The sequence below is a fragment of the Lissotriton helveticus genome, chromosome 6 (assembly GCF_964261635.1).
Source record: "Lissotriton helveticus chromosome 6, aLisHel1.1, whole genome shotgun sequence".
Lineage (NCBI taxonomy): Eukaryota > Metazoa > Chordata > Amphibia > Caudata > Salamandridae > Lissotriton > Lissotriton helveticus.
Genome location: NC_136067.1, coordinates 172,279,837 through 172,294,848, shown reverse-complemented (window position 1 = coordinate 172,294,848; position 15,012 = coordinate 172,279,837). Strand labels below are relative to the sequence as shown.

Here is a 15,012-nt window from a genome sequence, read left to right as displayed (position 1 = left end):
TCACAGAGACTCAGGGAGACTTGCTAGAGGCTTCATCTGTCGAGATGGAATCTAGTGCTGTGCTCATCTGGATCTGCATCTGAGACTTGGGTGGAGTTTCTCTTTCCCCCCAGGAGGACGATTTGTGGTCCTTAAATACTAAATTACTATCAGGGATGAAAACCTTTGACATGGTTTCAGGAATGTTGGATAGTTTGCCAGAAGAAGTCACTTAGACACATCTTTAAGAACATGGAAGATGAAGGGACGTCAGTTACGGCCATACCCTTTTAATTATTTACTTATGGATTTTTTGTGATGGGCTTGACAATTTGACAATTGAACACTTGTCCCTTACTGGGTGTCACATCAGGTGATAGGTCGATAAGGGTGGACGATATTAGTGGTATTAGTATTTATACCACACGCAGCAGTGATTCAGCAGAAAAAGGAGAAGTTTTGTCTGAGATGGAATTGGGGGCCTACCCGGAATGGAGTCAGACTTTATGGACTTATTCAGAATAGCTAGAGAAAAATACGACTGTGAAACCAAGACCTTTTGGTTAAAACAAACCATAGTCTGTAGCAAAAAATATATATATCATAAGAAAAAAAATGTCTTATTAAACTGCAAAAAATAATTCCCACCAGCAACCTTTGGCTACGGCTATGGACACCTTGGTATCTTTCTTTGAGCTTCTCATTATCATTTCACCAGTAAGATAGAGGTACTTCTTAGTTCCAAGAATAATCCTTGCTATTCTTTGTATCCTCTGGTTGAACCATTGATAGCACACTTGAACCAGTCGCCTGCTTCTCCCAAGGCTTAACAGTCAGTCACTTTGAAGGCAAGTCTCCCAACTGAACAAGTGTGATCAGTCATTTCATATGATAAATTCTGAAAAAGCAAGGTCATTCTTCGTGTTTGTCTGCCATGCACTAACCTGAGCTACCCTGAACTCAACAGGAGCGACGCTCATGCTTTTCCTACCACCCCTCTCACTGCGAAGCGGACCGCATTTCTGCCGGCCAGTGTTACAATGAAGGGAATGAGGCAAAATAATAAACGAACAAGGTCTGGTCCGTTGGCTCACTGAACACCCTCGTCTGTTTCCGGGTAGGCATCATCCTTGACATTTTACCAGGTGGGCGTGGAGGATATGGTGCACACTATGATATAAACAAACAGGAATGACCCACAGATAATCACACCTAATGCAAGCAATGCCCTGAGCATCCCATCACACACACTTCAGTATCTCAATTATCTTTTCATCCAACCAGATCAGCAGGTAGCCTGGGTTCTCGGCTCAGGAAGACGGCAGGCTGTTGCCTTCAGTTAAGTCACTGAATAATCGCCTGAAGGAATGGAGCCCTTCTCCAATCCGAAAGTGCTGTAAGACACCTTACACATGGGCCCCACAATAATGAACTGTCCAAACCTGAACCAGATAAACCTTTGGGCTACTTCACCCTCCAACTATCTCTGACGGCTATCCCTAAACATTGCAGCAAGCTTGGCATGAGATGCTAAGCGAAGTGTCATACGTGCAAGTAGTTGTGGTCCTGTATGTACCTTTGCCGAGAGCTACTGTGGCGAGATTCTATTGTAAAGGGAAAAGATGCCCCTTTGGGGTGCACGACTGGCAGGGCTACTTATTGTCCAGTTTTCAGACAAACCAATGTCCACCACAGGTCCATGACAGAGGAGGGATTGCTTACGTCCACTGCAGACTCGTCACACAGAATGATGCGCTGATGTCCTCTGCATGCTTGTGACTCAGGATCCACTAGATTCCCTTATCATTAAGCCCACTGGCTGCTCTGAAGATGCAACCGAGGCCGCACAGATTCATGATTGCCTAGCAACAGGTAGCGGGCGGGGAGGAAATTTATAGTCCTGGCCAATTAAGATGGCTGTGAGTGGGTGACTCATTTCCTGGTTGTATAATCGCCAAGCTCATACTATTACGCAACGGTGTCAACACAACAACTACACACCAACTATATGGGGTGAGAGAACACTCAAACAATCAAATTCACACGTGGAAAGCACACATACACTACACAGATGCACATGGGCTCTGAATGTGGGTTAACGCAGAGCATTTCCTTCAAGATCGCACAGCGCCTCTCCAGGGATGCACATCACAATAAGCGTCATAGATTGGGGTGTATGTCCCCATGACAGTTAGTCAGTGTATACACTTCTGAACCAGCTTGTCGTTTCCCGAAAATTAACACATTTGCCCAGGCAGAACAGATTTGTATATTTCTGTAAATAAAATTTCCTGCATTGTGTTGTTTGCTGTGAACCTACTAGGTTTGTTACCATGTCCATTTATTATTATTTTTTTTAAAGAAAATACACTGATTGATACGTCAAACATCAACTTGCATCTCCTTTAATACTGCCCTTCCATGGCAGATACTGTCACGAATGTCCAGGCGCCAGCAACACAGAGGTGCCCACCAGATTCTCAAGAAGGAGAGCACCGTTTGCCAAGAGAGCCCACCCGAAGCTCTGCATAATTTTTCAACGCACCTCCTACTCCAGTCAACAACTTGAACAAGCATTTACAATGCAATGGTTTTGCCTTTGTTAAAGTTAGAGCTATTGGCATTGCTCTTAACATTTTTATTTGTTTTTTTTAACCTAAATAAATGGCATTGTCATTTACAATGCCACTAGCTTTATCTCTCGCAAATGACACACACAAACACACACAGAGCCCCCCCACACACACACCCACACAGAGCCCCCCACACACAGCCACACAGAGCCCCCCACACACACAGCCACACAGAGCCCCCCACACACAGCCACACAGAGCCCCCCACACACACAGCCACACAGAGCCCCCCCACACACACAGCCACACAAAGCTTCCCACACACACAGCCACACAAAGCTTCCCACACACACAGCCACACAAAGCTTCCCACACACACAGCCACACAAAGCTTCCCACACACAAAGCCACACAAAGCTTCCCACACACACAGCCACACAAAGCTTCCCACACACACAGCCACACAGAGCCTTCCACACACACCCATACAGCACAAGCAGGCAACAGGGGCACATGGAGGCACAAGCAGGCAACAGGGGCACACGGAGGCACAAGCAGGCAACAGGGGCACACGGAGGCACAAGCAGGCAACAGGGGCACACAGAGGCACAAGCAGGCAACAGGGGCACACAGAGGCACAAGCAGGCAACAGGGGCACTTACGGAGGCACAAGCAGGCAACAGGGGCACGAAAACTGAGGCACAAGCAGGCAACAGGGGCACGAAAACTGAGGCACAAGCAGGCAACAGGGGCGCGAAAACTGAGGCACAAGCAGGCAACAGGGGCACACAGAGGCACAAGCAGGCAACAGGGTCATGAAAACAAGCACGAGCAGGCAAAAAGGTCACAAGCAGGAATTGTAATTTAGACGGGGCTGAAGTGGAGAACGGTCAGTAGGGAAGTAGTGCGGCTGGTGCAGTGGTACCAGGCCGAAAGGTGAGAGGGGCTGTCTGCACCCCAGTTTGGACAGTTTCCACTACCTAACAGGGATTGGTGGGAGGGGGGCGTACTTCTTGCTTGCTTTAGGGCTGTTACTTCGGGGACGCAGTGCATGCTCCTGCCTGCCGCCTGCTGCCGCCGGGACACGACAACAGGCAGGGAGAGGGCAGGGAGGGGACAGGCTGGAAGTGGGCAGGTTGGGAGAGGGCAGGCTGGAAGTGGACTGGCTGGGAGAGAACAGGCTGGGAAAGGGCATGGAGGGGACAGGCTGGGAAAGGGCAGGCTGGGAGAGAACAGGCCGGGAGAGGGCAGGCCGGGAGAGGGCAGGCCGGGAGAGGGCAGGCCGGGAGAGGGCAGGCCGGGAGAGGGCAGGCCGGGAGAGGGCAGGCCGGGAGAGGGCAGGCCGGGAGAGGGCAGGCCGCGAGAGGACAGGCTGCGAGAGGACAGGCTGCGAGAGGACAGGCTGGGAGAGGACAGGCTGGGAGAGGACAGGCTGGGAGAGGACAGGCTGGGAGAGGACAGGCTGCGAGAGGGCAGGCTGGGAGAGGGAAGGCTGGGAGAGAACAGGCTGGGAGAGAACAGGCTGGGAGAGAACAGGCTGGGAGAGAACAGGCTGGGAGAGAACAGGCTGGGAGAGAACAGGCTGGGAGAGAACAGGCTGGGAGAGGGCAGGCTGGGAGAGGGCAGGCTGGGAGAGGGCAGGCTGGGAGAGGGCAGGCTGGGAGAGGGCAGGCTGGGAGAGGGCAGGCTGGGAGAGGGCAGGCTGGGAGAGGGCAGGCTGGGAGAGGGCAGGCTGGGAGAGGGCAGGATGGGAGAGGGCAGGATGGGAGAGGGCAGGCTGGGAGAAGGCAGGCTGGGAGAAGGCAGGCTGGGAGAGGGCAGGCTGGGAGTGGGCAGGCTGGGAGTGGGCAGGCTGGGAGTGGGCAGGCTGGGAGAGGGCAGGCTGGGAGAGGGCAGGCTGGGAGAGGGCAGGCTGGGAGAAGGCAGGCTGGGAGAAGGCAGGCTGGGAGAAGGCAGGCTGGGAGAGGGCAGGCTGGGAGAGGGCAGGCTGGGAGAGGGCAGGCTGGGAGTGGGCAGGCTGGGAGAGGGCAGGCTGGGAGAGGGCAGGCTGGGAGTGGGCAGGCTGGGAGTGGGCAGGCTGGGAGTGGGCAGGCTGGGAGAGGGCAGGCTGGGAGAGGGCAGGCTGGGAGAGGGCAGGCTGGGAGAGGGCAGGCTGGGAGAGGGCAGGCTGGGAGAGGGCAGGCTGGGAGAGAACAGGCTGGGAGAGAACAGGCTGGGAGAGAACAGGCTGGGAGAGAACAGGCTGGGAGAGAACAGGCTGGGAGAGGGCAGGCTGGGAGAGGGCAGGCTGGGAGAGGGCAGGCTGGGAGAGGGCAGGCTGGGAGAGGGCAGGCTGGGAGAGGGCAGGCTGGGAGAGGGCAGGCTGGGAGAGGACAGGAAAAGGACAGGCTGGGAGAGAACAGGCTGGGAGAGAACAGGCTGGGAGAGAACAGGCTGGGAGAGAACAGGCTGGGAGAGAACAGGCTGGGAGAGAACAGGCTGGGAGAGAACAGGCTGGGAGAGAACAGGCTGGGAGAGGGCAGACTGGGAGAGGGCAGACTGGGAGAGGGCAGACTGGGAGAGGGCAGGCTGGGAGAGGGCAGGCTGGGAGAGGGCAGGCTGGGAGAGGGCAGGCTGGGAGAGGGCAGGCTGGGAGAGGGCAGGCTGGGAGAGGGCAGGCTGGGAGAGGGCAGGCTGGGAGAGGGCAGGCTGGGAGAGGGCAGGCTGGGAGAGGGCAGGCTGCGAGAGGACAGGAAAAGGACGTCTGGCTAATTCTGGCCTAATGTCCTTGGTGATGAAGTAGCCTCCGCCTTCCTGGCCCCCCAGGGACAAGGGGGGGGGGGGGGGACAGAATAACAGCAGGGATACTGAAGTACCTCGACGGCCGTTAGAAGGAGCGGGGAGGGAAAAAGATAACAAGCATTGACATAGGCAAAGTCTTGCAGCCAATGCCAGACCGATTGGCTTAGCCAGTGCTGGTTTGGTCCACCGGTGGAGGTTCTGTCTTTCATTATGAAAGTAGCTGGGAGTCTTCAAAGCTGTAGAAGGCTGGCCCTCCGTCTTTGACACATCCCAGTCTGCACCTTCAGATGTATATTTATTCCAGAGTCAAGATGATTTTTGTTAACGTATGTTTTTTCACAGAGAGACGGCTTTATCGAAGGCAGCAGTTGGAAATTAAGTTGTTCACGTCGTGCTAAGGCCTGGTCTGCTGTATTGGTATTTAGTCAGTATGGGAAGGTTGTAAACAGTATCCCGAGCAGTCATCTGAGGACTATCTGAGCGTGCTACCGCCAAAATATCTTCCTCACGAAGCAACACAGCTGGAAGTCATCTAATCATGACTAAGCAAAAATAATGTATGCCCCTAACTTATTTTTGTCGAGTTTTGGTAAATGCCCTGAAGTCTGTATTGTGCTCTGTGACGCAGATGTTGAATAAGAGGAGCACAGCAGTGTCGTTGTCCGTATTCAAAGCACGTTCCACAAAGGCACACTCGGGTCATATTGTGAGATTGAAAAAAAGTTAACAATCTTACAAAATACATATTAAGCTTTCCAGTGTATGCCGAAGGAGACCACCTGGCAAGAAGGCAGATTGGGAGCACTGACTGGAAATTCAGAGCAAAAGGTTAAAATTCAGGACAAACAACGAGCGGGACACATTGACTCACCTGTGACCCTGGCCAACCCCGAGCACCTGTGCGGTTCAGAGTCTGCAGACTCAGCCGGGCTGCCAGCGGCCTCTCGGGCCGGTCTCATCTGAGGCAGCTGCAGTCAGACCCCCCCAGCTGTCTCCGGCCTGGCTACATACAGCGCCCCCAGTTTGCTGCCCCTGCAGCATCACTGCCGTCGCCTCGAGCTCACTTCTCTGCCACTCCTGGCTTCTCAGCCCGAAGCGCGAAGGATGCTGGAACCTGTAGTTCTAAACCTCCCCCCACTATAAAGTGCGTGTGGGCGGGGCCCAGACAGCAGGGGTCTCATGCGTGGGGCGCCTCGAAAGGAACAAGCGCCTTGAGGGGCCCAGCATGAATGAAGTGCACGTTTGTGCGGGCACGCCCCCGTACCCTGGTATTAGGGGAGGGGGGGGCGTGACAGGAGCGCGCAAAGGTGGTCTTCAGGGAGCCATATATCCCGCTCCTGTGTTTACGGAATATAGCGCCTGGGGATGGAAAGGCTGGTCACCCCGCGAGGAGCTATGAAGGGAAGGATGGCGCTGACACGAGGCTGCTGTGCGGGGGCAGGGGTCCCGAGACCGGGCTTCAGATCCAGCGCCCAGAGCGGGCTGAGAGGCCTCTAGGAGCTGGCTCTGTGGACCCCCCCCCCCGCATCAGACCCTGGCGTGCACTATAGGAGAGTCTGGACCGCCCACGCCTGGAAGACCGGCCCAGAGGGGGTTAAATCTCGTCAAGAGGGGGTTAAATCTCGCAGCGGGGACGGGCACACACACAGCGGGAGTCGGGGGGGCCGACCAAAGACACAGACAGCGGGAGTCAAGAGGGGGGGGGGCGAACAAAGACACGGACAGCGGGAGGAGGGACGACATGAGTACCAGTTACATTACAAGGACATATTCATTTTGGTAGGCACGAGAAGACGAAGTGATTTTGCACAGAATTACATGAAGTTGAAAAAACAAAGAGCCACGGACAGCGGGAGGGGTGGGGGGGGGGCGGAACGGCACAGACGACATGAGACACGAGGGGGGTGCGGGGGCGGGAACAGACACACGGAGAGCGGGAGGGGGGGCGGGGGGGCAGGGGCAGGAACGGGCACACGGAGGGCAGGAGGGGGGAACGGGATAAAAACATGCTGCTTACCTGAGCATTGAGCAGGAGAAACAGTGGTCAACGGGCCCCGGCGCCATCTTCGGCGGAATGATAAAACACGCCCCGACAGAAAAAAAAAACAAGTCAGGTCCCGGGCCGGCAGCCAATCACAGCGCGGCCCGGGAAATGACGTCACGGGGGTGTCCCGGGCCGGCAGCCAATCACAGCGCGGCCCGGGACAAAGGGGCGGGACTTAAAAAAAGCCCGAGAAACGCCCCCGAATCGCGTTTTCCCAAGAAAGCGTGATTGACAGCCTCTGTCTCCCAATGGCTAGCCTCCATTTATGGAGCTAGCCAATGAGAGACAGAGGCGGGTCATTGATCCCACATACAACTCAAAAGGTTTTTTAGCGCATGCGCACTACGTGCGCACTTGCAGGCAAAACCTAAAAATATTTTCATGAATGAATATAAACTTGAATTAATCCTATCCTTCGTTTTTACTCTGGAAAGACTTAATTTAATATCTTTAGCTCAGCTGAACCGATACAAACAAGATTGAAACATTTGCAAATCAGTCAGTCTTAAGCCCACCCAAAAGGAGCAGTCCAGCCAAAAAGCTACATTTAACTCCCCCAGTATGAGAACATAATCAATCACAGACGTTTCAGCCTTGTTGGGCCTCTTTAGTAAGATGAAGTTTCTGTGTGTGGCACAGCAACATTAGGACCAACATCTCAGTGTGTAAGTGTCAGCAGATTGTGCACTGCCTAGCAATAGCTGGCCTGTCCCTTCTTCAGAGGAGCCCAGATTGATTTTCATGTGTTTGGCCCTGGTCTGTTGTGCTGCAGACAATCTCAAAATAATGGAATTGAATCTATCCAGATTTTTTACCAGAGTTTACCAAAGATTCCGACTGTCAGAGGATTTCAATTCATCACTTTTTTACTATATAAATAAAATTAAAGCATAAGCGATGCTAGACTATCAAGATTATGAAAACCAAGACGAGCTTCATTAGAAGATAGACTTGCAATTTATGTAAAAGGCTTACAGGTGTGTACATACCCAATCCAGAGAAATAGCGCTGGTCCAAAAGTGTGATACACACGGGTCGCGAGTTACGGAGCGCCTCCAAGGCCTGCCCTCGATGGAACCTGGCGGACAGGATGTCACTGGCTGGTTTGATGAAGGGCCTTGAGCACCAGCCCATGCGACAGTTGTAGAAAGCTAGAAATCCTCCATCATCAAAATTCAACACCAACCTGAAATTGAGGAGCTAAATTTGCCATTAACTAAACTCATAACATTAATGCCCATATTGACCGAAAGTGTGCAACATATTTATTTCATTTGCAAGCGATAAAATGAGTTTCTGAATATACTAGTGTTGCAATTTATTTTTTCCCCTTCACTATTATATTATTTTTTGGTGCTGACAAATATCTTTGGGTCTCCATGAAGTCGGAGTCACACTACTGTTCTGTGAGGTCAGATGGTTGTTACAACGGTAGGAGACCTGTAGTGGTGGTGATGAGCGACCCTCAACTAGCCTGGCTACTCAGCTACAATTACAGACACCAGCTCTTCAAAAGGACAATGCAGAACTGCAGGTTATATGCACTTCTTTGGGGTAAGGATGGCTTTTATTCTACCGAATTTACCACAAAAGTAAACTCCTCAATCCCAAAATAAGCAAAAAATAACTCGAAGCGAGTTACAATTTACATTAGGAAGTTGTCCGCACTGTAATTCTGCGCCAGGATTATCTTTTTATTGTATCATAATTTTTATTGAAATTGTAGGTTTTTCACACATAAACAAAATCATAGAACTAACCACTTTTCCGGCTAGATTTGGCAAACATATAACAGACTGCATTACCAACAATAAACATGCTCCGACACTACTGTAGTAAAATCTGCGAGCATGCTTTCCAAACCCTTCCAAAGAATCTAAAAGAACTGGTGTTTCAATGCCTCGTTTTATCTCTGTCATGAGGGTTTGTAAGTTTGTGGCTCCTTAGGGTCAAATAATCACCTCTGGTGCCATGGGGTCAGAGTTCTAAATAAAGGCGAACAACTTGCAAACTCTAACTATGGGAAGCCTCAACCTGAGATAAAATAACCTTCAAATAGTCGGCATGAGGGGAATTCTGGCTAACAGAAAATCTAATTATTTGATATTTTATAGAGACTTCTAGCTGCAGATTCCTTACCTTAGAATATTCTCCTAGGCATCAGACTGGATCCAGAAATGTTTGAGCAGCATCCCTGTGTGCCTCTAGTTGGGGGTCATTCGGCTCCGCGTTGGCATTGTCTGTGCCATAAGTGTTGTTTGTGGTGCCTATATAGGCACCACCCCAGCGGGTTAACGTCAGTTCTTTTCTTTCTGCGCCTGTCAAATCTGTGAAGAGCTACCCCCAGTCAATTTTTGACTGACCTTTTTCTTGATGTTTTGCCAACACTGAGAATTTCTTCTCCTGTTGTGCTTGGGATGACCCCTAAGAACCAGTGGGTTTCAAGTCATGTGGTAATTGTCACAGGCCGAGGTCTGTGACAGACCCACACTAGGTTTGTTTTTAGTACTTCGAGCGGGACTACTACTCCAAAACCTGCAAGGACTACCACACCATGTACCCTCAAGCTCTTTGCCGCCCAATGTCAGACAGCACCACAATTCTCATTATCTATGGGTATGGGTCACATGGAAGATCCCAGGATGGCTAGTGTGACTGCTCCAGACAGTCATCCTCCCAATCCAAATCATCGGATAAGTCTCACTGAAAGAAGTCGAAGAGGTCTTCGACTTCACTACGCCTCGTCCATCAGCACTCTAAGCCTCACTCCTTTGTGGAGTTCATACCAGGGTTTGCTCCATGCCTCCCTGAATTTCCTGGAGCTGGCCCAACCCCTGCCCTTTTGTAAGAGTTCTATAAGGCCATGAACATCATATTTAGGTGGCCAATCCCTGTAGAGCGCCTTCAGGCTTCACAGGGGTTGGAGGGGGCCCATCACTGGATTCCTGGCAGCGAGTTCACTCTCAGCGCCACTCGGGCCCCTGAGATTCAGTGCTGATCTGGAGCAACTCTGTCTCCTAGGCTGCAACCTTCCTTTGTGCCCGCTCCAGTACAGATGTCCCACAGTGGCACCATCCCCACTGTCATATCCGACTCTGGCAAGCAGCTGGAAGGGCGGCATCGGATGCCATCTCTGGCACCAACACGGGGCATGGTCTTTGAGTTGGAGCCAGTGCGTTTTACATTTGACAGGCCTGGAGAGGACGATGAATGGAAGAGGTCCTGTGACCCTCATGGATACCGGCATCTTCTAGATGACACAGAGGACAACTGGTATGAGCAACTAGCTAATGCCAGTGGTTTGGACACCTCCCTAGACCCTGGCTTAATCTCTCCTCCTACTTTGGCTAGGGAGGTGGTGCCTCATATGCAATGGTGGGGCAGAGGGAGGTTGAGGTCTTGAAACTTATTCTACCCTCAGTGGTAGCCAAGACGAATGTCTTGACATAGATGTTTCAGCCAGGAGTTGGCCCCACCGCAATGCACTCCATGGGGCCCGGTACAAGCCCCGCACTGGGGCCCCTGGGCACAGGGCAATAGCCTGCTGCTACCACCCCACTCCTGGGTACTGAAGTTTCCTCACCCAGCACCACACCCCTGAAAGCTTTGGGGTCCAAGGCTCCACTTCCTGAGTCAACCATGGCACGTTCCCTACCACTCCACCTGATAGGAAATTCAAGAGGTTGGACACCTTTGGAACTAGGATGTTCTCTTCTACCAGCCTAGCACTGTGGTCAGTGGTCACTGCATGCCTCTTGGGTCGATAAACCCATACGATATGAGATTCAGCTGCCAAGGGTTAGCCATGGTCCCTCCCCCAAGATGGTCTACGCCTGCCGCTGGGACAAATTATGCATGGTGTACTTCCAAGTACTTCGACCCTCTCGGCAACCTTTTTTCTGGTTTTACTTTTTGTTCTATCTTTGGCCCAGCAGGGCTCTGCTCTGGGCATAGTTAAGGGCTATGTATCAGTCAATATGCCGTTGCTGGACCAACCTTCTTTGTGAAAGTCACCTGCTCCGACTAGGGGCCAGATGTAGGTGGCTAAATACCGGTAGGTAACGCCGAAATTCGGTACATTTCAGCGTTATCGACTGGTATTTAGCCATTCCTAACGTAGGTAAGGAATCGGTAAATAAGGAATCGGTAAATACCGATTCCTTAATACTGATTCCTTATTGCTCTTGCATTTAAGGAATCGGTAATACCGATTCCTTACATGCAATGTAGGAAGCCCATTAAAGAGTGCTTTTGATCCTTAAGAAATCGGTAATTACCACCAACATAAAGTTGGTGGTAATTACAGATTTCCCTTAAAAAAAGCAAAAAAGTGCTTTTTTTAAAGTGCCATGTGGCACACATCCATGCCCTTAGGGCATGTATGTGCGCCACATGTGCACACATGCACATATCAGGGGTGCAACAGGGTGTCCTTTGGACACCCTGGCACCCTTTTTTTTTGTTGCAGAGTTTCATATAGCGCGAATTACACCCGAACCGAATCAGGTATCAGAGCGCTTTACATATTTTCCAGTTACGTTACATGAGGACACACTTTCATTTTAGGCACGGGGAGATTAAGTGATTTGCCCAGAATCACAGGAGGTTTTGGCATTGTTACCGAGACTCGAACCCAGATCCCCAGGTCCGAGGTCGAGCGCCCTAGCCGTTAGGCCAACTCCCTGTGAAATACCTCCCGATATTACAGATTCGGTAATACCGATTCACGAATACTGAATATCCTCACATTCATTCCTATGGGCCTCCAAGCCCATAGAAATGAATGGGTAGGTATTCCTTATTACTGAATCTCAATTACCGATTCGGTGTTAAGGAACATTAAGGATTCGGTATTTTTTACCGAATCTTTACCTACATAGGAAATACCGATTTCTTAATAGCGAATCGGTAAAATTCACTATTGAGAAATCAATATTTCTCATTTACCTACATCTGGCCCTAGGTTCCTTAAACGTCTCCAACATATGTTTCCTCCCAGGCCATTCATTATACCCCAATGGGACTTTAACCTAATTCTGACTTTACTGATGTGCACGCCTTTCGGGCCGCTGCACAACTGCCCACTCCGTTTGCTAACCATCAAGACGGTTTTCTTAGAGGCCATAACATTGGCCAGGAGGATCAGCAATCTGTTTACCCAGATAAGCTGGTTCTTAGAACACGTTCCTCCTTACTTCTGAATGTAGTGACAACCTTTCATGTAGTTCAAAATATCCCCTAGCCTACCTTCTTTGCTCTGGTTCACTCTTCTAAAGAAGAGAAGAGACTCCAACGACTAAACTTAATGACAACGTTTCATTCTACCTTGAACATACCAAAGAGTTGCAGGTGAACGATCAACTCTTCATAAAGTATTTTGGGACTAAGAAGGGAAAGTCTGTGCAAAAATGGACCATCGTACGATACGATGGATAGTCCTCTGCATAAAGATCTGCTATGGACTGGCCAAAATGCAACCCCCTGAGGATTGGGGTGCTCAATTCACCACAGCCATGGGTGCGACCACTGAGTTATTTTGTAGAGTCCCTGACAAGACATCAGTCAAGCTGGATCACGAAGCACTACTACCTGAAGAGTGAGGTTCGTCAAGAAGGGAATTTTGCCCATTTGGTCCTGCAGGACTTTTTGGTCTCAAATCAGTTTCGCAGACAGTGCATGGGTATCTATTCTAAGGTAAGGAATCTGCTGCTAGTAGTCTTAATCAGATGAACAAGTTACTTACCTCTGGTAATGCCTTTTCTTGTAGAGACCATCTAGCTGCAGATTCCTTACTGACCCTCCAATCTTTCCTGCTTAGCAAATTTACAGTGTAAGTGTCACCCTTCTAGGGCCTTAGATATGCATACCCGTCTAAGTGTTTCTCATGGCTCCATGCTTCTGGCGTGGAAATTCATGAAAAGAAACAGATGCCAGCACGCTGGGGTGGTACCTATATAGGTAACATACACGTCACTTCTGGTTCGAACGATGCAGAATCAAACAACGTCACTTACCAGTGCACAGCGGTACTGCTCGAAAATTTCCAGAACCAGTCTGCCACCTGGGGAGTATTCTAGTAGAAGGAAACTGCAGCTAGATAGATTCTCTACCAGATAAGGTGTTGCTGAAGGTAAGTTACTTTTTCAACTGGGCCAACAACTACTTCATCTACTACAAGAGGGAAATAATGGCAAACTGAATAGCATCAAACAGATGCTACTTTTAAGTGATATGGAGGGGTTTGCAAGTGGGTTGGGGGTTCCACAGACATTTCAACTTTGAGTGGTCAATTAAGACTTATTTGTCTTACCACTCCTTGTTGCCAACCTCTCAGTCTGCCATAGAATGGACTGGTTGTTTTTTATACAATACTACAAAGGGCTAAGTAGTCAGTCTGTTGCATTCCTAGTAGACTGGCAGATAAAGTGTGGAACCTTAACCAATATTGCATTATGTCCACCAGCTTTAGTGGCTATAAGCAAACAGATGTCCCGTTAGCGAAAGCAAACCGAGGTAAAACCATGCTGGAGAGGAAGAGTGGATATTTCAAAGACATTTTATATAAAAATGATAATGGGCCTCTCAAATCTGGTTCTAAGCGCTGTTCTTAGAAACCTCAAATGATCTCACCCAAAGACTTTCTCATGGGTGCTATTTAATCAATTATTATATGTCCCCCAGGCGGTCACTCGAAATGAAAACACAGTTTGCCAGAGTGAGAATTTTTTGGGTGACATTAAATAGTGTTGGACATACACTGTAGTGTTACACTATCAATTTGGGGGTCCTCTATCTCTGTAAGCACATTGTCATATGTGAAAAAAAAAATCATGTTTTAACCTGAGAAAACAGAAAAACAAGTAAAAAATGTCACACTGCAGGGAACCTAGTTTATTTCCCTGTATGAAATACCATGGACTAGTTGAAAATCTGTGCAACGTTAGCCAACCAACTCTTGCGCACTCATCAGGACAAAGTCATTTGTGTTATACTTATCCGATGAAATAACATCTGGTCCTAAGAAAGAATACAGGCAAAGCACCAGGAGATCAACAACATTAGGATATCAGAATGGCCCCCGCATACACAAAAACAAGACGGCGTCCCGTCTTGTATTTTGGTTGGAGGGTGAACTAAGCGAGTACATTGTTCCCCTTTGGTACCTGTGGTTGGTCAGGTCTGGAGTTAGCTATTTTAGTTTTACAAAATTTAGATGAATAATATACCTACAGAGGCTTTCAGGCAGCTGTCTGCATCCACTGTCTTGTTATAGTGTCATCTACATTTTTCTTCCATCCACTGCAGCACTATAGGGCAACAGGTCAGCAGGACAGAGTCGGGCACATGTGCGAGGCCCTCCTCATCGCTAAATGTGGTGTGTAGGCAGCCACTGCAAGCACGCTGGGCCCCACCGCAATAAAGGACACCAGAACTCACTGCTACGGTGTAAGCAGAAGACCAAGAGTGGCATTATTCCAATTTATTTATACCCTCGGCCACATCCAGCCTTGGAGGTTGAGTGCAATATATCTGGGGTCAGGGTCCATGACGGAGTGGAGGGTGGCTTGATACCCCCTTTTATCTCAGCTTTCATCCCAGATTTAGGCAGCAGCCATCTTTAGCCTTTATAGAAAA

The 15,012-nt window shown here is 49.9% G+C and overlaps 1 protein-coding gene across 1 annotated transcript in view; it reads right to left on the bottom strand.

Annotated features, from left to right (window-relative positions):
- Positions 1-15,012, bottom strand: part of NEIL2 (nei like DNA glycosylase 2) — a 301,109-nt gene that overhangs the window by 52,351 nt on the left and 233,746 nt on the right. The window contains exon 4 of the mRNA XM_078646716.1: positions 8,367-8,563. Within this exon, the coding sequence (XP_078502842.1) occupies positions 8,367-8,563 (197 nt within the window). The remainder of the gene's footprint in view (positions 1-8,366; positions 8,564-15,012) is intronic.